The sequence below is a fragment of the Limulus polyphemus genome, unplaced genomic scaffold (genome assembly GCF_000517525.1).
Source record: "Limulus polyphemus unplaced genomic scaffold, Limulus_polyphemus-2.1.2 Scaffold1196, whole genome shotgun sequence".
Taxonomy (NCBI): Eukaryota; Metazoa; Arthropoda; class Merostomata; order Xiphosura; family Limulidae; genus Limulus; species Limulus polyphemus.
Genome location: NW_013666806.1, coordinates 77920 through 102504, shown reverse-complemented (window position 1 = coordinate 102504; position 24585 = coordinate 77920). Strand labels below are relative to the sequence as shown.

The window sequence follows — 24585 nt, the reverse complement described above, 5'->3', positions numbered from 1 at the left end:
TTATAAATGAAATGAATTAGGTTCTATCCTGAAATTAATATTACCCCTTATATTATATAAAACTATGAAAAATAAACTGTTAAAAATTAAAAGTACTTATAAACCAGTCTGATGCTATAAAAACTCAAAAACACACATATATGTGTAAAAACAAATGACTTATTAGAATAATAGATTGTGTACAAAGTAAAATACCCTTAAATAGACAATGAAATATGAAAACAAAAAAATTAAAGACAGGATATGAAGATTTGATTGTTGCTTGTAAAGATACACAACGGTGAATTGTTCAAGGCAGGTAAAGGGAAAGAGAATAATAATAAGCTTATGAACTGCATCTAACAGTGACCAAGCTTTTTAGTTGATTGTATTGTAGAATACTAACATATTTGTATGTAGAATGTAATAAAATGCACATTTAAGATACTCCAAACCATTACTTTTAAAATTAGTAATAACAATTTTCAGTTTTTAGTAGTTGATAATAACCAACTGTTTTTTCAATTATTCTTTTTTTCTATTTCATCATTTGTTTGTGTTTCCATGCTGGTTACAACATACTCCACTTATAAGCATTTTCTATTATTGTCTCTTCTACTTTAAAACGCTCTCTGAATAAGGGAATAACTAAATATCTATTCCTTGTTCTTTGCTTTTCTCATTCTCTTATTTTTGTATGTTTAGTGCAGTATTCATTTGATGTTTCCAGTTGGGATTAGGGTTTTGTTGTTATCTAATTTTGACTTTATGTTTTACACATGACTATTTCAGCCCCACATGTAGCCTGGTGCTCTGATTACTTTTTATGCTACATGAAACTCAAATACACTAAATAGAATAAATAATTTTAGAAACTTGTACTTTTTAAAGATATTATTTCTAAAAGAGAAAATATACAAAGATACTAAGAAACATTTATTTTATCAGTAATTATTAAATCAACCATAATAATTATTTCTTAGTTCTGAAGAGATTGTTTTGTTTGGATTTTACACAAAGCTACACGAGGGCTATCTGTGCTAGCCATCCCTAATTTTGAAGTTGATAGAATAAAGAGAAAGCATCTAGTCTACACCACCCACCAACGTTTGAGCTACTTTTGGCAGACCAAATAGTTGGATTTAACTGTCACTCTTATAATGAAACCACAGTCTCAAAGTGTAAAATGTGATTTTATGTGTGTGTGTGTGTTAACAAAACATAAACCATGAAAGCTCAGCTCACATGCCACTATGCTAACCATTGGGTCAGGTTTGGCCCAGTTTTTAGTGGAATATTAAATAATAAATAAACCATGATATATTAAACATCTGTTAAAAATATGTAAGATACTCAAGTTAAAAGAATTCAGTTTCATTTTACTTTAACAGAAAATAAGTAAATGTAACATACCTTTGATACATTCAACTCTTGGGTCACCAGTATAATTATGAAGACAGATACAGAAAGGCTGGTGGTCTACTGGTTGGCACTGAGCATTTGTGCCACAAGCTGTTGGACTGCTACATGGGTCTAATGAATAAAATGCAAAATATCAAATTAAGTAAAAGTAACAACAGGCAAGTAACAATTGACAAATCTTATTAACCAGATTACTGGTTATATGAAGATAGCACTTGTAGAGGATAATGTGAATTAGCACGAATATTTATTGAAATTAATTGTCATTGTTTGAAATGAAATGAAGAATATAAACTCAATTAACTAAAATGAGTATACGCCTATGAAAATGATATTGTTTTTATAGCACTGTCCAGTCATATAAACAAGCCACTCAATTTGTGCCTTAAAATTCTCTGATTATTGGGATGATACTTTGTGGAATAATAGAATTATACCCCATATTACAAGAAGAAGACAATTTAAATTATCCCCACGTTTAGTTAGGCATTGACCATTCTCTTGGATTGTGAGATTTATAACACCACCCACAATTAAGCAACTTTATTAGCCCTATAGAAATAACCATGATACAAGGGATGACATAACTTGTGAAAATCTCTTTATAATATTAGTTAAAAGTAAAATTGAATACTTATAAAAAGAGGTTGTTACAAGTAGGTCAAATAAAATTTGTTTTTGAACAGAAGTGAACAAATCAAAGAAACTGAGTTTTTATTTGAACTGTTTTTGCCAAATTCTTGTTCATGACAGGGAAACATCATTAGAGGCTTAAACAACAGCTATATTTATTTATTTAAAATACTGGTACATATCTTTTATTGTCTTTCTTAATAACCATTTTAGAATGAAGATAACATGCTTTTCCATCCACATAATGTGTGTTTTAGAAATTGAGAAAACAAGAAAGGAAACATACTTTCATTTCAGTGCAAATAGTTTAAATAAACTAATTCATAAATCTAAACTTACTGATGCACAGTAGATTGATGCAGGTATCTGTTAGGGGGCATTCATAGTCATTCCTACAGCCAGCTGGAGAGAATGCACACACACAAAATAAAATGAAACAACTGAGGTTAAAACCATCAAATTTTAACGTGAAGTTTATCATATAAAACAATTTATAAAGCATGCAAAAGAGTGTAAGCTTTACAAAATTATAATAATTTATAAAATATGACTGTAAATCTGTCAGACTACACATAATTTTAATGTAATTTTGATGAAAGGCAGAAAAAATAAATCTCTTTGAAAAATTCACTTTAATAGAAGTAACTGCATTACTTCTTCAGAGAATGGATTAAGAAATGACTTGTAAACAACTGATAAGCATGTTGAACTAACAGGTATTTATCTACGGTGTTTACTTGAATTTCATATAAATATATTTGTTTGTTTCCATTCACTGTTTAAGAGTGTTGTGCAAGTACTGAAAAGAGAATGAAAGAATGATACATGGAATAGTACAAAACATCAACTTACGGCTACACTGTCCTTTTTCACAGATATATCCATCTGGACAATTATTATCACTTGTGCAAATAACTAACAAAGAAAATAAAACCAACATATACAACTTTGATTTGGAAATAAGCTTAATTCTATAAATGATTATACTGATGCAGTAGAAGATTGCCAATCAGAAATTTATATACTGAATAATAACGTAGATACACTGAGAAAAGCAGTAATTTCAAAAATATTGAGAGGAAATAGAGAACAGTGAAATAATAAAACTACAAAACACTAAAAAAACATGGATCAGTTTATGTTACTTTAATTAAATCGTAAAAGGGAAAATAGTTTCAAAAATATTAGATGTTCAGTTCTGGTAATCTATACTTAAAAAAAGGAGTAAAAAACATTACAACTTCTTGAAAAAAAGGGTTCAATAAGTTGCAGATACACATAGTTGTGTGACAGTTATGTCAGACTAGTGTTCCACATCAGTATCACATTAAAGAAATATAAAGTTTCTAAAACAAGCATCAACCTGAGAACTATTTTAAAACACCTGTATAACTAAAAGTGAATAAGACCAAAATATTATTTATCACTTCAAGTTTGGACATAAAGAGTTTAAAACCAATATATTTAAGACAATATTTTCAAGATATTAAAGTAATAAATTCACACATACATAATCAGAAGCTATATATTCTAATCACATTTAATTTACTCTTCTTTCTCTATAAATAAACGTAGTCATATGTTTGTGTGCACTTGTTTGAAATAACTGCAAAACAGTTACATAAAAAAAGATGTTTAAAAAGGGGTATATAGAATTTCTAATATTGATTTAAATCTCTTGAAGTATAAAATATTTTAAATCTCTCAGTTCTTACCACTGCATCGGTGGTCTATACATTTCTCATTGTCTAAACACTCAGTATCACTACTGCAAGCAACTGAAAGTAAAACAGAAAATTATTTTTCTACTAACTGAATTTTGTGAACTTAAAGAAGTTAAATGAGCATTAAAAATAGTCAGTTTAATATTTTTGTGAAATATAAACAATATTAACTACAGATTAGTAGTTAAAAAGTCAGATATATACATAGAAAATAGACCATAAATTCCCAGAATGAAAAACTCTCTTGTTCTTACTTGTGCACATCGATGCTTCACAATATTTTCCAGGCCCACATTCATTGTCACTAGAACAAGTTGTTGATACTGCAAAAATAGTGACAGCTTTATTTTGTTGCATATTTAAAAGGTTTCACTGTAACAATATTTTGTATATCAATATAGTATACTAAAACAGAAACAAAAAATCAATATGGAACACTAATATAGATATGTACAGCTTTTATAAAATACATTGCAATACATCAATAGATCAGCAAAACAGTTATAAAACAACCCTCCAAGCAGTTAGTTCCCTCATCATAGCAGAGTTGTTTGTGCATCTTAATAACAAACAGGTCACAACATGAACAGATATATCATGAACCCAAAGATAAATAAAAAATGAAGCTAGCTTCAAAGTATTACCAAATGTTCAACACTTTTATGATTGTTACCAAGTATATAAAACAGAATACTTAAAGCACAGCATGTTTTACCTCTATTACACTCTTCCCTGGGATCCCCTGTGAGCTCTGGTGGACACACACAGTCAATCAAATGGTTGGTTACCTGGCAAAGTGCATTGGTTCCACAAATACTAACATTATCACATGGATCTGAAAAATATTACAGAATCCTAAGGTTATTTATTTCATGTATTTTAATAAAAAGAATCCAGTAAAAATCAGTTACTAAACAATTTTTCAAAGTTCAGCCAGGAGTGTATGTAATCTAAATAATCCAAAATTAACACTGTAATATCATAAAGACAAAATATGAGAACCATCTAAAACTACTACAGCTATATTATTAAGACATTACAGATTTTCTGACTACAGATGTAAAACATTTCTAAATTTCCATAGGAAGACTCTACTTCAGACAAGCTAAAGGGCTTTAAATATTATGTAAGAAAACGACAGCTGAGTCAATATCTTAATGTAATCAAGATCATTGAGATAAAATGTTATAAAACTGCTATCTTTTTCAATAATTATTTTTCTTAGTGAAGAGTAATATAAATCTCAAATGTTTATTAATTCAAGATTCAGATACATAGTTTCTGTTTGCATACATTTATTTTGATCACACCTGTAATATCTGTAAGAATTATTCAGTAAAACACCTCTAAGCTCAAGATTTTGATTTTATCTGAATAATGTTTGTTTAACTGCTTATAGAATTCATGTTCAGCTTTGAATCAAATGAAAATTATACTTTAAAATGCAGATCATGATAATGCTATGGCTTTGTTTCTTCAAATAACTTCAGTTATATTAACTGTTCTATTAACGGAATAGATAAATGAGTGCATGTGAAACTTACTGTGACATTGATTGCTGATGCAGGCCTCATTAAATGGACAGTCACTGTCTCCTCTGCAACCAACTATAAGGTACAAAAAAATTAAAATTTGTGAAAATGGGGCAAATTTTGCTGTGTTATAGCATGTTTATAATGACTAGTGTTGATTATCTTAAAATAAAATAGATTATGGGAGCAACTAATTGGATGTTTGGCAAAAGCTGTTACACTATATTACTGAGTAGATAAAGTTTGGGCAAGATTAAGTAGAGTTGAGATGTATCAAAATGCATTTCTGGGAGTTGTACATAAAAACCAACCAACTTGGAGATAAAGCACAGGCAAAATTAAGTAAATTAGAAATTATCAAAAAGCTTTAATAAGAGATGTTCAAAATACACATTTTTAACTTTGAGGTAAAGTACAGGCAAAATTAGATAAAGTTGAGATGTATCAAAAACAAAAAAGTTGTAACTTGGAGATAAAATTAAGGCAAGATTAAGTTGAGATGTATCAAAAACAACTCTTTTAAAATAAACAAAAAATATGGAAGTAATAACAACAAAATCAAAAAGACCTTGAAATAATGACAACTACTAGCTACTGATTTTCAAAAGTGATTCATTTTATATTGATATGGCCTGAAAAATATGTGCATTCTCTAGTCACGATATACATATTTATCTTAATACATTACACACTGGACCAAGAAATGTTTTTGTTTTTAATCATACAACCATAGTTTTATTTTCTAATAGTGTTTTACGGTAGTTAACTATATTTTGTGTCAAGTCACTGAACATGCTTGTCCTTTCAGTCATGGGGCATTATGACCAATCCCACTATTTATTGATAAAAGAGTAGCCCAAGAGTTGGAAGTGGGTGCTGTTGACTAGCTGCCTTCCTTCTAGTCTATCACTGCTAAATTAGGGATGGCTAGCACAGATAGTCATCATGCAGCTTTAAGCAAAATTCAAAACAAACCAAGTTATATTTTGCTATAGAATTAGATGCCAGTCAACTGTTAAAATATATACTCTATAAGTTTCACCATTAAGAAAGCCATCACAATGTTTGCACCATTTTGAAGCTATTTTCAATGCTAAACTGTTTTTGAATGCCCAAAAATGTTTATTCACCATCTTATCAAAATATAGCATCTGTTTAACAATTAATTGAAGTGTTATGTACTGAAATGGGTTATTCTGTATTTTAGTAACGTATTAAAAAATATGTTGGATATATTTTGCAAGTATGTTATGTATATTTTAGTAAAATGTGCAAATATTTGACATGTACTGTAAGCAAGAGGATATATATGTACAATATTTGGAAATGAAAATTTTGGATACATGTGGCAGAACATAACAAATATTTATTTATATATCCGAAATTATATTGCAATATATGGAACACAGATCTTCACAAAGGTATATTATATATACATATGTATTCATATATTTTATTCCACATGGGATAATAATATCTCTTACTTCGACATAGATTTTGTTCACAAATCTCTCCTGATGGACAATCTCGATCTTGTAAACACTGGATGATACAACGGCCACTGGAACATTTTTCATTTACTGCACAGTCCTTGTTTGTGCTACAAGCCACTGGGAAAGAAAAAAAATTGTTAAATTACAAATATGAAGTGGAATATGATGTGTTTACTTCAGAACATTTGTGATCATAATAAGTTATAATTTTGGGTAGTAGTTCTTAAAAACATTTTATTTTATAAACTACAGCAAAATATTGTACATGAAAAAGACCAAACAAATTGTATGTTGTACCCATTTTATATATACATATAAAAAATATTGAAACGTTTCTTTGTTTGTTGTTAAGCACAAAGATACACAATGGGCTCTCTGTGCTGTACCCACCATGAGTATCGAAACCTAGTTTTAACATTATAATTCTTCAGTCTTACCACTGTGCTTCTGAAAGACTTTTTGTTATAATGAATAACAAAACTTTGATTTTGTGATGCAAAAGCTTAATTTTGGTATTTCTTACTTGTGTCATTTTAACACAAAAAAACCTTTCGTAAAATGGAATAATACATAATAAAACTGATTATTGTAATTTACTTTACGTATTCAAGCAAAATATCCTATAAAACTATGTGCTTTACATATAACAAAAATCAAAACAATATTCAATAGTCTTACCTCTGCAGAATCCATTAAAACAATAATACCCCAATGGACACTGTGTGTTATCATTACAGGGAGTAGTCACTCTGATACAGCCAACATTAGCATTGGGTCGACCAACAAAATTGGGAGGACAAAAACAAACAGGTCGATGATTTACAACCTTACATTTTGCATTGGGTCCACAAGTGGCACTGCCTTCACAGGGATCTAAAATTATCACAAGAAAATTTAAACAATAGAATAATGTTCGAGTTTTACTTAATTTTATTTGGATGTCATACAAAATTTGTATTATCTACATCACATTAATAATATATGTAGCATGATCTATTCTAACTCTTGTAGCTTTTAAAATTTTAAGTCACAAACTAACACACTTTGTCAATCATTAATGACCTAAATAAGTTACTAAAGTATTTTCGTTTTTAAAAGTCAATCTTTAGGATAATATCTTATTTGCTAAAATAAAAAAAGACTTGTGGGTAAATCATGAATTAATACAATTTAATATTTTTTTCACATTTTGAAAAATTGGACCTTCTAGTAACATATATATGTGTGTACAAGTCAATTTCTTAAATGGTCTATGGATTATGAAAGGTGCAAACTGCATCATTTTGACAACCATCCAACAACTTATTTTTACAAAAAGTTATAACATGACTCAACAGTAAGTCTAAGCTTATAATGCTAAAAATCAAGTTTTATTAACCATGTTGCTCAAAGCATAGACAGCCCACTGTATAGCTTTGAGCTTAACAACAAAGAAAAGATAAACTTACAAAAAATGTAGATATGTGAATAACCGTGTATTTATTTACCTCTACACTGGTTTCTAACACAAGCCAATTGATCTGGACACTGTTCACCAGCTCGACAACCAACTAAAGAGAAAAAAACAAATACTATAACGATGGTTTCAACACTTTTAATGATATATATGAAAAAATCTTAAAAAGAATGAATTATCAAAGCTTTAAAGTGAAGACAAATATATACTGTTTTAGCAGCATAAAGTCACGATTGAGCTTAAGTAACTACAGCTAGATACTACCTAAGCAACAACTAGTTAGCAATGCAACTATGTGATTACAGCTAAATACTACTTATGTATCACAGTTACCAATGCATTTCAGCAACACATAGTTATGAAAGGATTTAAGTGACTGCAGCTAAATAGTGCTTTAACAAAACAGTAATCAATTCAATTCAGAGAACACAATTAAATACTGCTTCAGAAAAAAAAAGTTATCAATACATTTAAGTGATTACTATGAAATACTGTTCAGGAATACAGTTATCAACTGGTTTAAGTGACCACAACTAAATACTACTTCTGAAACACATAGATACCAATACATTGAAGTGACTACAAATAAATATAGCTTCAACTACAAAGTTATTAATTCAGCTAAGTGACTAAGAATAAATACTGCTTCACCAACAGAAATTTATCAATGGATTTAAGTGACTAGAAATCAATACTGCCTCAACAACATATAGCTATCAATGCATTGACTTGACAACAATTAAATACTACTTCTGAAACACATATTTACCAATACATTTAATAATTACAACTAAATACTGTTTCAGTAACATAGTTACTAGTCGATTTAAGTGACTAGAAATACATACTGCTTCAGTAACATATAGTTATGAATTTGTTTAAGTATATATAGCTAAATATTCTTTTAGCAATACATTAAAGTGGCTACAATTTAAAACTGATTGAGCAGTAGAGCAATATCAATGCAATTAAATGATTACAACTAAATAATGTTTTAGTACAATAAAGTGAATACTGCAATGACATGACTACAACTTAATATTCCTTCATTATAGTGAGTACAACTAAATACTACTTTATAAACACAGATATATCAATGCATTTAATTGACTAAAACTAAATAAAGCTTCAACAACACATATTTATGAATATATTTGAATTTATACAACTCAATAATGCTTTAGAAACACATACTTATCAATTCATTAAATTGACTACAACTAAAAACTGCTTCAGTAGCATAAAGTTAGCAATGCATTTACATGAAACTAATAAATATTGCTTTAACAACAAAAAAGTTCTTGAAGAAATTCAGCAACATAGAGTTATCAATGGACTTACATGACTGCAACTGCCTCAGCAACACAGAGTTGACAATGCATTCAAATGATTACAGCTAAATACTGGTCCAGCAACACACAGTTATGAGTGAAGTTAACGGCTTACAACTAAATACTGCTTCAGCAACACAGAGTTATCAATTTGTTTAAGTGATTACAACTAAATACTGCTTCAGCAACACAGAGTTATCAATTTGTTTAAGTGATTACAACTAAATACTGCTTCAGCAACACAGAGTTATCAATTTGTTTAAGTGATTACAACTAAATACTGCTTCAGCAACACAGAGTTACCAATGTGTTTAAGTGATTACAACTAAATACTGCTTCAGCAACACAGAGTTACCAATGTGTTTAAGTGATTAGAGATAAGTAGGATTTTAGTAACACAGTTATCAATTCTCTGAACAACACAGATTTATCAATGCATTAAAGTGACAACAACTAACTACAGCTTCAGTAACACAGAACAGTTTTTTTAAGCTACTAAAATGGTGGGGCTAAAATTGTTTTCTCAAGTAAGCTGCCTTACTTCCTTAATGTTGTATGTTAATCACATGGTACGTGTTTTGTTTCCCCAAATTATGAACATTTTTTTTTGCTCAAATTTTAATTGAGCTATTGCATTAAAATACCACTGTAGAAATTTTGAAGTTTGTCCAGATAGCCAAAACAATACCATTCAGGGAAAAATCTAAATTCCTAATATAATTCAGTTGTGGAGATACAGCAGGTAGAATAATTTTCAATAACAGGTATTTGCAAGAAAAATATATTTTATGCCTAGTAATATTAAGGTAAAATAAGTACTTATATAAACTCTTAAATTGAGTGTTAACAATTTCCTATACTGAAAATGTATTTCCAATAGATTCTCACCTCTACACACAAAATTGCTATAATCCTCACATGCCTGCCTAAAAGGCTTGCATGCCACTAGCTTTGAGCTAACTCTCAGATAAGATCATGTGTTCAACATGAACTGTGCTAGTGCATGATGACATCATCATGTAACAATAGTCCTCTACCAATATGAGGGGACACAACCTCCACATGCCGTAACTCTCCTTAAGCACTTGCACTGGAGATAACTTCATTCTTAGACAAGGTAAGATAAAAGGTGTGCTGGAAGTGAGGAGGTCAGATGGGAATGTGTGTGGAGGTGACTACTGGAATGAATATTCAGTTTTTGTAAACTCTCGCAGATCTCACATAACTACATAAAAAGATTACAACACATCTGTTACAGACAGTGCTGAGGAAAAGGAAAATGTTTTCTCAAATACAAGTGCTTAAGGGGAGTTACTGTACATGGAGGTTGTGTTGCCCTCCTTCTGGTGGAGGGCTATTGTTGTATGATGACAGCATTGTGCACCAACACATTTCACATTAAACATGAATTTGGGTGGGAGTTAGCTCAAAGGTTAATATTTTCTTAAATCAAAAATGTATTTCCAATAATACTTACCTCCCCTCACATACCTCATCTCTTCACATAGAATTGCAATATTCCTTGTGCATCTGCCTAAGAAGTTTGCATACCACTAGTATCAAAACATACTTACCTCCTTCTCACACTGCAGCTATTACTTGACTGCTAGGGTTTCTTCTTTTGCCCATCTAAACATTAGTCTGATTTTTTTCTCGCTTGCTCCAGTCTTTCACACCCCACTATATTGCCCCCAGTGATTTGGCAATATTTGTCTCATGACACTCTCCACCTTTGTGAATGCGTACTCTATCCTGGTACTGTATATAAGCACTTCATTCAGATAATGTTATCACTTTTTTGATTACGATTCAATCCTCAATCTCTAACACTGGCTCTTAATGGGGAGGAAGGACAGGATAGTGTAAGTGGTGGGTAAGTATTATTGGAAATACATTTTCGATTTAAGAAAATGTTAACTTCCAAAACTTACCTCTTCTCACACTACAGCTAGAATCCTATATCAATAAGGAGGAGGGGTTGGTGAGGGCATTATCCATACAGAAAGCATCTGCATAAATCATGGGTGTGTCAACAGAAGATTGACACCCTAGTGGAGGAACTGCACTAAATCCAGAATAGGTATGATCTTCACCCAGAACTGAAACATTACATGATTTATCATCACTATTGGCTATGCCTCAACCAGATAGCCGAGGTTCCACTGACCGGGGATTGGAATTATAAGGCCATGATTTACAAGCAATATATATATATATACTTATGAGTGGATCCCAACCTGTAGCCACAGAGTGATGCATTCCAAACCACTGGAATCATGACAAGAAGGTAAGCAGCATCGAAGTGGACAAACCTTCTCCTCAACCTCAAGAAGTCTGAAAGACAATACTTCTGGCTTAGAATGACAGGATTTTGTATGCCATACCCAATGTGAGGAAACAGAGCTCATCCGGTCTGGAATTATGAGCTCCCATCTTCACTCCCTAACCAAGCAGCAAAGTAAATTCTTCGTCTCTGGAATTATGGGGAGGTTGTGGAACAAACTGTGCTCAACCAAGGATCTGAGATGGGACCAGTCAGCATTCAGAATTATGAGGAGACAATGGACCCTCTTCTGTGAACAATGTACTAAATCAATATTGATCATAATGGTGTGGTAAGGACTCCCTAGCTCCACTAGTAGAATCTGAGGGGTAATGCACACTGGGGAGTCCTGAGGAACAGTGCTCTGGAAACAGTGCAATAGGTGAGCCAAGTTCCCTAAATTTTTAAAAGCAAACTGATCCCAATTTATTCAATCAAATGATCGGCAGGGATGGGCAGGATCCCCTTATGATTTACTCACGATAATCTACGAGTTGCAGTCCTGAAAGGTAAACAAGAGACAAGAGTAGCAATAAAAATACTCATCCCTTTGTATAATCTAGCGGATGTTGTTAAAATAATTACAGGGGTTAGTCAAAAACCCTCAGATGAAGATATTGCCAGATCTTGTAAATAATGCGAAATAAAAGTATTGGGGAGGTCCACATACCAGCCCGCATAATGTTCTTCAACAGGCAATTCAACTGGGCTGCTAAGGACAGAAATGTGACGAATCAGATTAGACGTAATTCATAGAAGTCTCCTCACCTTCAGAGAGAGCCCAGAATAAATGAAATGTATTAATTTCATAGTCATCTCATCAATGTAACCAGGGATAAATCCTGGGAAATTGAATGACCCCAATGAATAAAAAGTCATTGTCTAGCATCTCTAAGGGCATTAGTGCGGGCAACAAAACCTTCAAGACCCTCACTGGACATAATAATTTATTGAAATCTGATTGGTCATAGGAGTGAGAAATAGTGATCAGATGAATTGGAGAAAAGGATTTATCCCCTTCCCTGGGTGCCAGTGTCTTAGGGAAGAAGAACTGGTCTGAGTACGTAAGTAGAATGATAAAGTATCCCGTGCACAATCAGTGCAAACCACTCTGATGACCAGCAACAATTGGGCCAAGACAATTGATCTGCTACCAAAGTCCTCACTCAAGGAACATGGCAAGCTAGTAGGGTGATATGATAGGAGAGGCCTCGAGAATGGAGATCCAAGGTTCAAAAACAAAATGCCCTGTTCTAACTGCCCCTTGACAGGAAATGCAAGACACCACTGTGGAATATTCAGAGTGAAGTCTGACAATTTTCCCCTTAATAAGCCCAAACAATGAGGCATCACCTTTTGAAAAGTAAGAAAGTCTAAAACATTGTGTGTGTGTAGGGAATATCTTCTGTTCATAGATCCTGGAATTTCTGGCCATTGAGATATAGACCCCTTCTCTGAAGCGAGGCATTCGTGAAAAGATGGATCTCTAGACGAGGTGGCAGCAGAAAAACCTATATCTTAGTATTGTCCCAATCTGGCAATCCCTCGAGATCAAAGAGAATGATCCTGAATAAGGAAGCTGGGGAATGTAGTGAATTGATGTTTATGATTCACTGGTCACATAAACACCACTCTTGTGTGTTCATCCCAAAGGCATGAGGGATTTGAGTGATACCTACATTTTCAAAGAAGAAAGAACAATTTGTGCAGGGGGAGAAGGAGAGAAGAGTAAGAGTTGGGCTTCCTGTTCAACACCATAGAGCCGGATGGGAGTAAGCTGAGATACATGATGAAAAAATGCCCAGACTGATAACATACTGTATTGGAGCTCAGCTCTGATAATGAAGCCTGCCTTGGTTGTTTCTAAAATTAGCATATGGGTGTGACATTCTAACAATTGATAAGATGATGCCAGCAGTAACCAGTCATCAATGGAATGGTGTGTGCACAGGGCTAGAGAATGGAGGTGATGAGAAAAAGCTCATAAGATTCGGTAGAACCCATTGGGTGCCTATGCTGGTCAGAAGGTAAAAACCCTGAACTGCAGTACCTGACCCTTGTACAAAAAAAAATGCAGATAGTGGCAGGATGCCAGCACTATGACAAGGTGCAGATAGGATCCAACTACATCAAACTTTGACATCCACAATCCTAGTAACAAAATGCCAACTCAGAGTGAGGAATGAGTCACTTGTGATCCTTGAAGAATCTAGGAATTGATATAGATGAGAAAGATCGATGAATGACACCAATCTCCTGTCTTCTTAGGCCGACAGGAATAAAATCCCAGAAGAACTGGCACAACTCTCTCTCTCTACCCTCAGACCAACTAAATTCTGATAGCCCTAGAAATACGTTCCAAAATCAGAGGATCTGCAGGAGATGGAAACCCTACATGTTGGGTGGATGGTGTTGGTAAAAATGTGAACTGAATGACTAATCCTGATTCAAGGACCTGTAATGCCAATTGTCCATGGCTAAGGTTTACCACATGTCCAGAAATTCTCAGAGCTGAGCCCCACAACCCTCTAAGGCATACAACAGTTACCGACACCACTGGTGGTTTTTAAACCGAGCAGCAGAACCCTTGGATATGGACAGAATCTATTCTGGGTATGAATGGACCAGAACTATGACCTCCTGTAGGAGCCAATGAAAAGTGAGATGCCAATGACAACAGAGATGAATGTAAAAGCTGGCAAGTGAACCAATGTGCATGCTAACAATGGTTCCAGTTCATTAAGAGTCTTCCTGAGAGTCTTCTAAGAAAGTTTAGTTTTACGAAAACAACATGTTGGACTATCTATTGTGCCCACTGCAGGGAATTGAAAATTCGATTCTATGAGTTGTAAGTTCATAGACTTTCTGCTGTCCCACCAGGAGACATTGATCTATTCTGGTTAACTACAAATTCCACTCTAGAACCTCTAATTTCTAGGAGCATATGTATTCTTTGAGTCAGAATATGCTCCCACCAGGTGGTGGTAGGCTAAGTCATATAGTTTCGACAACTTTGGCAGATAAGGTACAGCTGTGCCTTAACGTAACTGAGCAGAAAACCTCCCTACATGAACCACAATGTCAGTGGATGGAGGGAAAACTAAGTATTCACTCTCAGATCTTTCACCTATCAAGTAAGGTACAGGCTTAAAAGCAACTGGGGAAAAACCCAAAACATCACACACTCGATGGAAAAACTGATGAAAAAGAGCCTGAAGCAGCTTATCCCAAAGTGGTCTCCTGAGAATAAAACGGAATAAAAAAGGCACAGGAAAAAGCGAATCTAAATTCTCTCAGAATGTCCAGGTTCGCCCTCAATTGCAGCCTCAAACCCCAACAGAGGAACACTACTGAACCAAATATATGTCTCCATCTCACTACAAATAAGATAATTGATAGTCTCAACTGAGTGACTCTTCCCCATGATTGTTGAGCAATGCTAGATATCAGAGGTGGGATAGGAGAGATTTGCCTCTGTGCCAAAAATAATAATCCAGATATTCATGCCGTATATTGGTTTGCTAAATGAAAAAAAAAAATCTTATTTCTTTTTCATGAAAATCAATTAGGTAACATGAAGAACACTCAAAGTATCTCCTAACAACCATAGCACAGAGAAACCCATTAGTGAATGTTTTGTTGAGAAAAAGTGATAACATTATCTGAATGAGGTGCTAATATACAGTACCAGGATAGAAGGCTTTTCGACGAAGGTGGAGAGGGTCACAAGACAAATATTGCCAAAGGCAATTATGTGGGGTAGAAAAGACTGGAGCAAGCGAGATAAAAATCAGACCAATGCTTATATGGGCAAAGGAAGAAACCTTAGCATTCAAGTAATAGCTGTAATGCGAGAAGGAGGTAACTATGTTTGGAACTAGTAGTATGCAAACCTCTTAGGCAGATGCACGAGGTCTATAGCAATTCTGTGTGAAGATATGAGGTGTCATCTCAGAACATTAATTTGAGCAGTTTGTTTATGACTTAAGACTCACCTTCACAGTGATTGCTCACACAAATTTCATTTTGTTTGCAGTTACTGTCACTGTGGCAGAGTTCTAGAAGAAATAAATTGAAAACTTGGGTGTTTAGTTTGTATTGATATTAAATTAATTCTTGCAATCAGTTCTTCTATTGGTTAGCTTTTTTAATTCTAGCACAAAATTATAAGTATACATACAAAATAGCAAATAAAAATGGATTGCATACAAATCCAATAAAATTTAAACTGACACAATGTTAGACCAAAACTTGGGGATAAGCAGACATTAACACAGAGTAATAGTGGCCTACAATTATAGAATATGACTCCTTTGAAAACAATTATTCAACTAAAGTTACATGTTTTTGATAAGTAAAGAAGACATATGCTTTTTATCAACAAAGTATATCATGTCAGGTTAAAAGTTAACATTATATATATATATATATATATATAATTTCCTGAAATAAGATGTGTAACATTTTAAGTTTTTAGAAACTTCGACACTATAAACTATGTTTTTGTTAAAGTATTAAGTATCTTTCACACTTAAATTATTGTAAAATTCTTGTAAAACTGATACTTACCCACACAGTGGTTGTTAAAACATTTTTCACCTACAGCACAGTCATCATCTTTGCTACATTCCACTGATTATAAAAACATACAACATAATTAGTTACAGACTATTTTGAACTCTACCAGACAACTGTCATTACAAGAATTTAAACTACAAAATATATAAAGGAAGAAGTTCTCTTTTTAGTATTAGTTTTTATATGATGTAGTGAAAAATGGAGGGAAAAAGTTATAATAAGTCGAAGAATGACTTAAAAAACAACAAAAAAAAAACGGTTATTACTGATGTTTTGGCTTAGACCTTTTTCAAGGTAGAGTATACGTTAGAAAAGGTATAAACCAATTGCTAATATATAGTCTTATTCTGGTGTTTGAATCATTTTCCATCTTGTCAAAAATTCTCTTTTTAAATAAGAAGTTTTCAGAGTCATTACAGCACAACTTATAAATAATATTAAGTGATCAGAAATCAGATTTTTGTGACATAAGTATACAAGTTAACTACGTTTTGAAAACCTTTTTTGATTCTTCTTTCTTAAAGTGCATTACTTTGTTACAATAAAGTTATTTCTACTGAAACGTGTAATCAAGAATAATGAAGCTCTACTGAAAAACAAACAGTAAAATGTTTTCAATATATCTTAATAAACATATACACAAGTTCCTTAAAAAAGAGAATCTTCAAAGCAAGTGTTTAAAACAGAAATAATATATATTGCTTTAAATACAAAAAATAATGATATTTTATGATTTACTGAGTCTATCCTACAAGTAAACCTTTCTCTCTTATTCTTTTGAATAACATTACAGCTGAAGTCAAATATATTTTGCTCAATTAGGCTCTCTGTACTATTTTTAACAACATTAAAAATAATACATCAATTAACAAAAGTGATAAAAACATACCTAGACACTGTCCCCTAATACAGAAGTGATTGAAAGGGCAATCAGCAATGCTGGCACAGTTTGAAGGAACTGGAAAAGAGGGACAATTCGTAACTCAAGAAAATTACATACTTGATTTGAATTTTCATATTTCATCACATTGATATTTATAGGAATTCATAATTTCAATACTCTAGATTTCTTTATCTAATATTTAAAAGTTGCCAATTCTGTTTATATAATTATTTGTAAACTAAAATAAATAAAAATTATATTTTATATTTGCTAAAACGAATTAACTTGCAATTTTTGAAAAAAAGAAGTTAATATCCATATTTTGACTTCATGAAACCCAAAAACTGAGTACAACTAAAATGAAATTAGGCTTATTTTATGTAATATTCGAAAGAATTGCATGGATTGCAAGTATTTTGGCATGATTTTATGATGTGTTAAATAACCTTTAACAAAATACTTCATTCCTCAAATATTCATAAACAAACATATTGTAACATGGTCAGAGTATGTTTTATTACAATGCCTGTATGATAAAGTTGAAACAATAAACAATAAATAATGCTTTAGTAATTCTAATCACGTGAAATTAATAGTATTGCACCAGTTTAAATATATATATATATTTGTATATTATTAAATTGAAAAATATAGTTTGTATAAATTTAAAACCATAGAAAATAAATTTATCTTTACTCATAAAGAAAATCTTTCCAATCAAAAGTCAAGTTGGTTTATATATATATATTGTGGATATCCCATCTATCAGACAAAACCAAATGCAGAGTAAGTTGGGGTAGAGTATGTAGTTCATTTTAAGATCTTTTATGCTTTATTGAATACTTTTGTCATCTTTTTTAGAAAGGAGGTTGGGAGTAATCTATAGTAGAATTTTTAGGGTGGTTTTATTGTTATTCTTCTACTTTAGGAACTATTAGAAATTTTAAGGGTGGAGGTTGGGAAGAACTTTTAGTTGAAATATTTTTAATGTGGTCTTAATTTTTTCTACTTTTGATATTAGAAGACTTTTCAAGGGTAACTGCCTTCCCACTACTGGCTGCAGACAGTGAAAGGCAGTAGGAGTGGAGATGTTGTGGGTATAAGCACTCAATTCCGCATCCTTATTTGAATATCCATGACTGCTAACTAGTTTTTCATCTGTGGTTGAATTTTGTCTGATAGATGGGATATCCCCAATGCTTTTGGGTGCTATCACCACAAACAATTTCCATTATGACTAAGGTTATGACTGGAAGGAATGGAATTTTAAAATGAAAATAATTTTAAGGCTTAATTTCTATTAAATTCATTATTTTTATAGTGCTGATTTTAATCGCCTATTTAGAACTAATTTAATTAATATAATAATAGTTTTGAAGCTATTTTCTTTACTGTATATATAGTAAGAATGCATTAAAAGAACTGTATACTTATGAAAAGACAAAAAAAGAGTATGATAAAGCTAGCACATTTATATAAATAAATTAAAACTAACTTTGTTAATGGAAATTAATATAAAAAATTCAAAACATTTAAACTGACCTCTAACACATTTCTCTTGAGGGTCACCAGAAAAACCTGGTGGACAGATGCACTGATGATTATGGTTCTCAACTCTGCATAGGGCATTGGTGCCACAGACATTGATGCTTTCACAAGGGTCTAATGAATTTAATAAAACTCACAAATTAAATAAGCTTCCTTAATTTTCCATAGGTATAGATTTAAAGAGTACTTATACAAAAAATAATTAATATTAATCAAAACCACACTGTATGAAATTATTATGAATTTGTAATAGTTTATATGAAACATTTTAGTACACATTACACATTTATTGAAAATATATATATTTGGTTTATCTAAGTGAAATAAGAACACCAGTGACTTACCTTGACATTTTTTTTGCACACAAGATTCTTTTGAAGTACAGTCTGCATCAAAGTGGCAGCCAACTGTAATAAGAAATAGGTAAATCGTTAATTGTTTCTGATTATTAATAAAATAATTCAAAATAACAAATCTATTGGGCCAGTGATAGTGAACTTTTTGAAAACATTTCATATTTTTGTGATTCATCTCATTTGTCTTTCTAAAAGATACAATGTAAACACCATACTACTTAGGAAACTTAAAATTTAGAGTATTTAAATACTAAATTGCTCAAACAGAGACAAAAACTACTACAAGTTATAAAAAAGCACATTATTCATGTTATATACATAAAAAATGGTCTCGTGGTTGCTGGAAAAACAAACTAAATGATTTCAATTAATTCAAGTTTATGATGTTTTCCTCAGGAGAATGCAATAACTTTATTTCATTTTATTAAAAGTATAACTCCTATATACAGTACAAGTTTTAGCAAACAATACAAGCACAATAAATTCATAAAAAGTAGATGCTGAATCACAATTAAGTAAAAAGAAGTCCATTTACAATACGTCAATAATTAACTAAATAACTTTAAACCTTGATATATTCAGGGCTAATTTTTTGCATTTGTACATTAACATACAATGAAAAAGTGAAGTATAGTGTTTCATCTACAGATGTATATTTCTGGTCTATACAGGTTTACAAGCATTGATTTAAATATTCCTAAATCTACAAGTCTAATCTGTACATACCTAGGCATTTCCCAGCGACACAAATCTCCCCTTTGAAGCACCAGCTGTCCTTTTGACAACCCTGTACACAAATACCTTGAACACAGAATTCTCCAACTGCACAGTCTTGAATGGATTCACAAGTAGCTTATCATGCAAGAAAGAAATATTACCTCACAGATCTTGGGAACAAGTAAACAACGTCTTTAGGAGTAACAACAGTGTTACAAAATTGTAAGGCTAGTAAACTAAATATTAAAGGATGAGGTTTAAGAATTAGATCTTTATAAAATACATGAAATTTTACAACAATAAAATTTCCTTTAAAATAACAAGACACACAGCAATATATTGTACCAAAAATACATTTAAAAAACAAATGAAACTACATGAAATGTCCTCCCAAAATATTCATTAGAAAGTATAAATTAAAATAAAATAAGGTGGGAATTTATTTTCTTATAAAACTTATATCAATCAAGTAGCATAAGCATACTTACGTTTACAGAATTGGCTACTGCATTCAAAACCAGCAGGGCATTCCCTGTCATTTTCACATACACTTGGCACTACAGAAATACATGTTGACTTTATTATGAAAATATCATACCTACTACATCATTGATAACTAAAGTTTGAGCAGTAAATTAATCTACTGTAACAATCTTTTTTTTCAACAAAAACCCCTATTAAAAATGTAAAAAAAGCTACTGGTATAAGCAAACATTTTGTTATATACACTTTGATTATTCTTAGAGATGTTTATTTTATCTAACAGTTATTACACTTGACTGACATCTAACCTCTAACACAGCCTCGGATGGAATCTTCAGGGTCACCACTAAATAGCTCAGGACACTCACAAAGAGCCCGGTGATTCTCAACCTTGCAAACTGCATTAGGCCCACAGTTGTTAGAAAGTTGACAAGGGTCTAAAAGATGTGGATAACACAGTTAAACATCTAAAGAAATTCAGTCACATATGAGTACACATCAAATGGGAACCCCTCTACTAATATGCATTGTATTAATACTTTAAGAGAAAATTCCTACACCAGTCTGAAAGAATTTAGTTGTCTCTCTGATGGGGAAAAGTTTCTCCTTTTTTTACAATTCCATTATACTTATGTTGTAGGTTTACATTTTGCTATACCAAAAGTGTATTTCCGATAATACTTACCACTTCTCACACTTTAGCTTTATCCCACCGAAAGTTTCTCTTCTCTGCCCATCTAAGCATTGGTATGAATCATTCCTCACTTGCTCCAGTCTTTATACCCACTATATTGCCCCTAGCAAATTAAATCTTGTGATTCTCTCTATCTATGTCAATGTGCTCTATATACCAGATCTGTATATAAGCTCCCTGTTATCACTTCTTATTCACTTTTTTCAAGACTGGAGATAAGTATTATCAGAAATACATTTTTGGTACAGGAAAATGTAAGCTTCCTAAACACAATTACATTCTCTCACACTTTAGCTAGAATTCCACACTGATAAAGTGGAGGGGCTAGTGAGGGAAAGATCCACACAGAAAGCATCTGTGTAGAGAACGTGTGTAAATTATAGCACATTAATGGGGTCTGCACTACTTCTGAAACAGGTATGCTCTTCTCCCTGGATAGTGTGAAATTTAAAACGTGGGTGGAAAAGACCAACTGGCCACTGTGTTAAAACTGTAACATTACGAGAAGAAACATTCAAGGAGGGACATCTATTCCAAAACTGGTTCCTCCTCCAATACCAGATGCATCTGATCCAGAAATATCGTTGTCCAGGCTCCAACCAGGCAGACAAGGTCCCACATCTGTGGACACAAAGTAAGATCTAAGATGTAGTGGCTAGCGCATGGGGATTGCAGTGTGATATAATTCTATTATAGTAATATGATATTAAGGGAACCCAACCTGAAAGTTACAGAATGTTGCATGCAAGCCACCAGAATTATGAAGAGATAGCAAGCAACACCCAAGTGGACAAGCCTTCCTCTCAACCTGAAGAATCACAGAATGCAACAAACAAAACTTGGAATTATGGGGACATTCACACCTCACTCGATCTGGAATAAACAGAGATCATCCAGCCTGGGATTAGAAACCTAAATCCTAACTCCCCAACCTAAGAGGCAAGGCAACACCCTTGCTCCCAGAATTATGAGGAAGATGTGGAACAAACGAAGTTAAACCAATGGCTGAAGAACTTGATGCTCTGCATGTGGAATTATGAGGAGTTGAGAACCCTCTTCCATGATCATGGAAGGTAATAAACGACCAAAAAGAAGAGCCACACTCAACATAACCAGATAGCAGAGAGTCATCTCTGATACAGAATTACGAAGAGACTACTGTGTAGGCTGGTCCTGTTCACATCTGGGAAAATCGTCCATGGTAATGGGTGGGAGGGTATTGAGCTTTGCCCCATCTTGAGTGGAATAAAGTGTTCAAACATCACTCAGTAAAAATAGACCTCTGTCCTCCACTCCAGCAAATAGAAACTGGGAGTGGTAAGGTGGTCCAGTATTTTATATTATGCATGGTACTGAATAATTGTGTATGAACCAGAAAGTGCCAAGGTGGTCTTATGACACATCCCATCTCAACAGAGCTCGTTGCTACCAGGAATTTCATTTATTAGTTTATTGGAAAAAGCATACCTGACCAGGCAACACTCACCACTGGGTGGAATAGAATAACATTGAAGAAATAAAGTCACTCACATCTGTCACAAGTGAGCCGGGGTGTGTAAAGTAGCCACGGGGGGTGGGGGCTAGCCAAAACCCATCCGATGAGGAAACCTTTAAATCATGTAAATAGTGGGATATAAAGGTTTTTAGTTGTGGTCCACATACAGCCTGCACAATTTCCTCCACTTGGTGATGCAACTGAGCTGCCAGGAATATTGGGATATGTCAAACTTGATGAGAAGAGACCTGAAAAAATCTCCGCTCCTCCAATGAATGCACAGAGAAAGCCATACAAACCAATTATCGAATCAAACCTATCAAAGTGACAGGGGATAAGACACGTGACACAGCAGGATCCCAATGGATAAACAAATAGTGAGGTGAGCCCTGAAACACTTCAGTGCATACCACATAACTTCAGAGAGCCCAAACCGGGCAGAAAATATGACCTGAATCCTAGCAGTCATATAAATGTGAAATGGAGGGAAGATGAATGGGATAGAAAGCTTTATCTCCTTCTCTTGCTGCTGAAGTTTTGGGTAGAAAAGACCTGTCAGGATACAACAGAACACAAGTGGAAGGGTAAAGAGTCCTGTGAACATGAATCACAAACACATCCGATTGTTGATGCCCGCTAGTCAATAACAGAAGAAAGATGATATTGTGAACATGACTCCAAAGGTTCAAAAGGTGTATGAGATAAGGCATAGAGAACCACTGTGATATCCCAATTAGGATCCTTGAAAGGATGACAAGGACAGATAACTTGAAAAGATTTCAGAAGTAATGACAAAACCAGGGACTAAAACACTTTTCTTCTCTTAGAAAAACGAAAGGTAGTCGATAAAGCAGCCTTATACAGAGAAATAGACGAAGGAGCTAAACCTTTGCCAATTGACCATGTCAGGAATTGAGAGACATGCAGCACAGTTGGACCAGAAGGGTTAAACCCATGTCTGAGAGACCACTGACAATAAGTAAGCCATTTCTGTTGATAAACTTCCAAGGAAGAATGCCAAATTGACCGTGTTAATAATGATGCCACCAAAGGAATCAATCCCTGATGGAATGCAATGGACCACATAAAAGCCAGGTGTGAAGTTATAGAACGTTGACTGCCCATTGAAACATGTCCAACAGAGGTTGATGTAAGAGAAATGACCAGACAGCAAGGGGAAGATGTTAACACTCCTGAAGATACTAGAGGAGTGGAAACCAAGGCTGACCCAGCCAATGTGGTGCCATCAGAAGAACTCGACAGGAAGTGGATAGAATCAGTGCAAGAACCTTGAAAAACAGACAAATCGGAGGGAACACATAAAGATGAACATTGTGGCTGAGTGTGAGGTACAGGAGACCAGTAGGAGGGGAGCTTAGCATTCCAGTGTGTGACAAAAAGCATCGATCTGAGGTGTTCTGAGACGTGAGTAGATCCAATGAAAAACTTGAGGATGAAGCATCTATTCCGTGGGAAGAGCTCTATTTGTATGAGATAACTGGTTGGCCACTAAATTTATTATACTTGGAACATGACCTGCATGTGCCCTGAAGAGAAGATCCAATGTTTGAAAGGAAAGAGATCTGGAGTGAGTGCCCCCTTGCTTTGAAATGTACAAAATGACTATAGAATTGTCCGAGTGAAACATTACCATCTTCCCTTGCATCAATTTGAGGCCCTGAGTCATAGCTTGTGGAACTGCTAGAAGTTCTAATAGACTGATGTGAAGAGAAGTTTCCTCTTCTATCCAAAGGCCTTTGAATTCCATATTTTTCTATACAATCCCCCCAGCCCTGGAGAGAAGCATCTGTGAAGAGATGTATCTCTGGACATGGAGATGGTAACGGTACACTGACTGTTGTGTTGTCCTTGTCCAACCACCAGCCAAGATCTTGCAAACTGGAAGCCAACAGGACCACTGGACAATCCAGTGCATCT

At 33.4% G+C, this 24585-nt stretch overlaps 1 protein-coding gene across 1 annotated transcript in view; it reads right to left on the bottom strand.

Moving 5' to 3' along the window:
• LOC106462548 (fibrillin-1-like) overlaps nt 1–24585 on the bottom strand; it is a gene marked incomplete at its 5' end in the record, with an annotated part of 157590 nt that overhangs the window by 55282 nt on the left and 77723 nt on the right. Inside the window, 18 exons of the mRNA XM_022389848.1 lie at nt 1393–1512; nt 2374–2436; nt 2887–2949; nt 3750–3812; nt 4013–4081; nt 4474–4593; nt 5303–5365; nt 6775–6900; nt 7462–7656; nt 8271–8333; nt 15889–15951; nt 16463–16525; nt 17361–17429; nt 18897–19016; nt 19247–19309; nt 19985–20110; nt 20464–20532; nt 20767–20895. Of these exons, the coding sequence (XP_022245556.1) occupies nt 1393–1512; nt 2374–2436; nt 2887–2949; nt 3750–3812; nt 4013–4081; nt 4474–4593; nt 5303–5365; nt 6775–6900; nt 7462–7656; nt 8271–8333; nt 15889–15951; nt 16463–16525; nt 17361–17429; nt 18897–19016; nt 19247–19309; nt 19985–20110; nt 20464–20532; nt 20767–20895 (1647 nt within the window). The remainder of the gene's footprint in view (nt 1–1392; nt 1513–2373; nt 2437–2886; nt 2950–3749; nt 3813–4012; nt 4082–4473; nt 4594–5302; nt 5366–6774; nt 6901–7461; nt 7657–8270; nt 8334–15888; nt 15952–16462; nt 16526–17360; nt 17430–18896; nt 19017–19246; nt 19310–19984; nt 20111–20463; nt 20533–20766; nt 20896–24585) is intronic.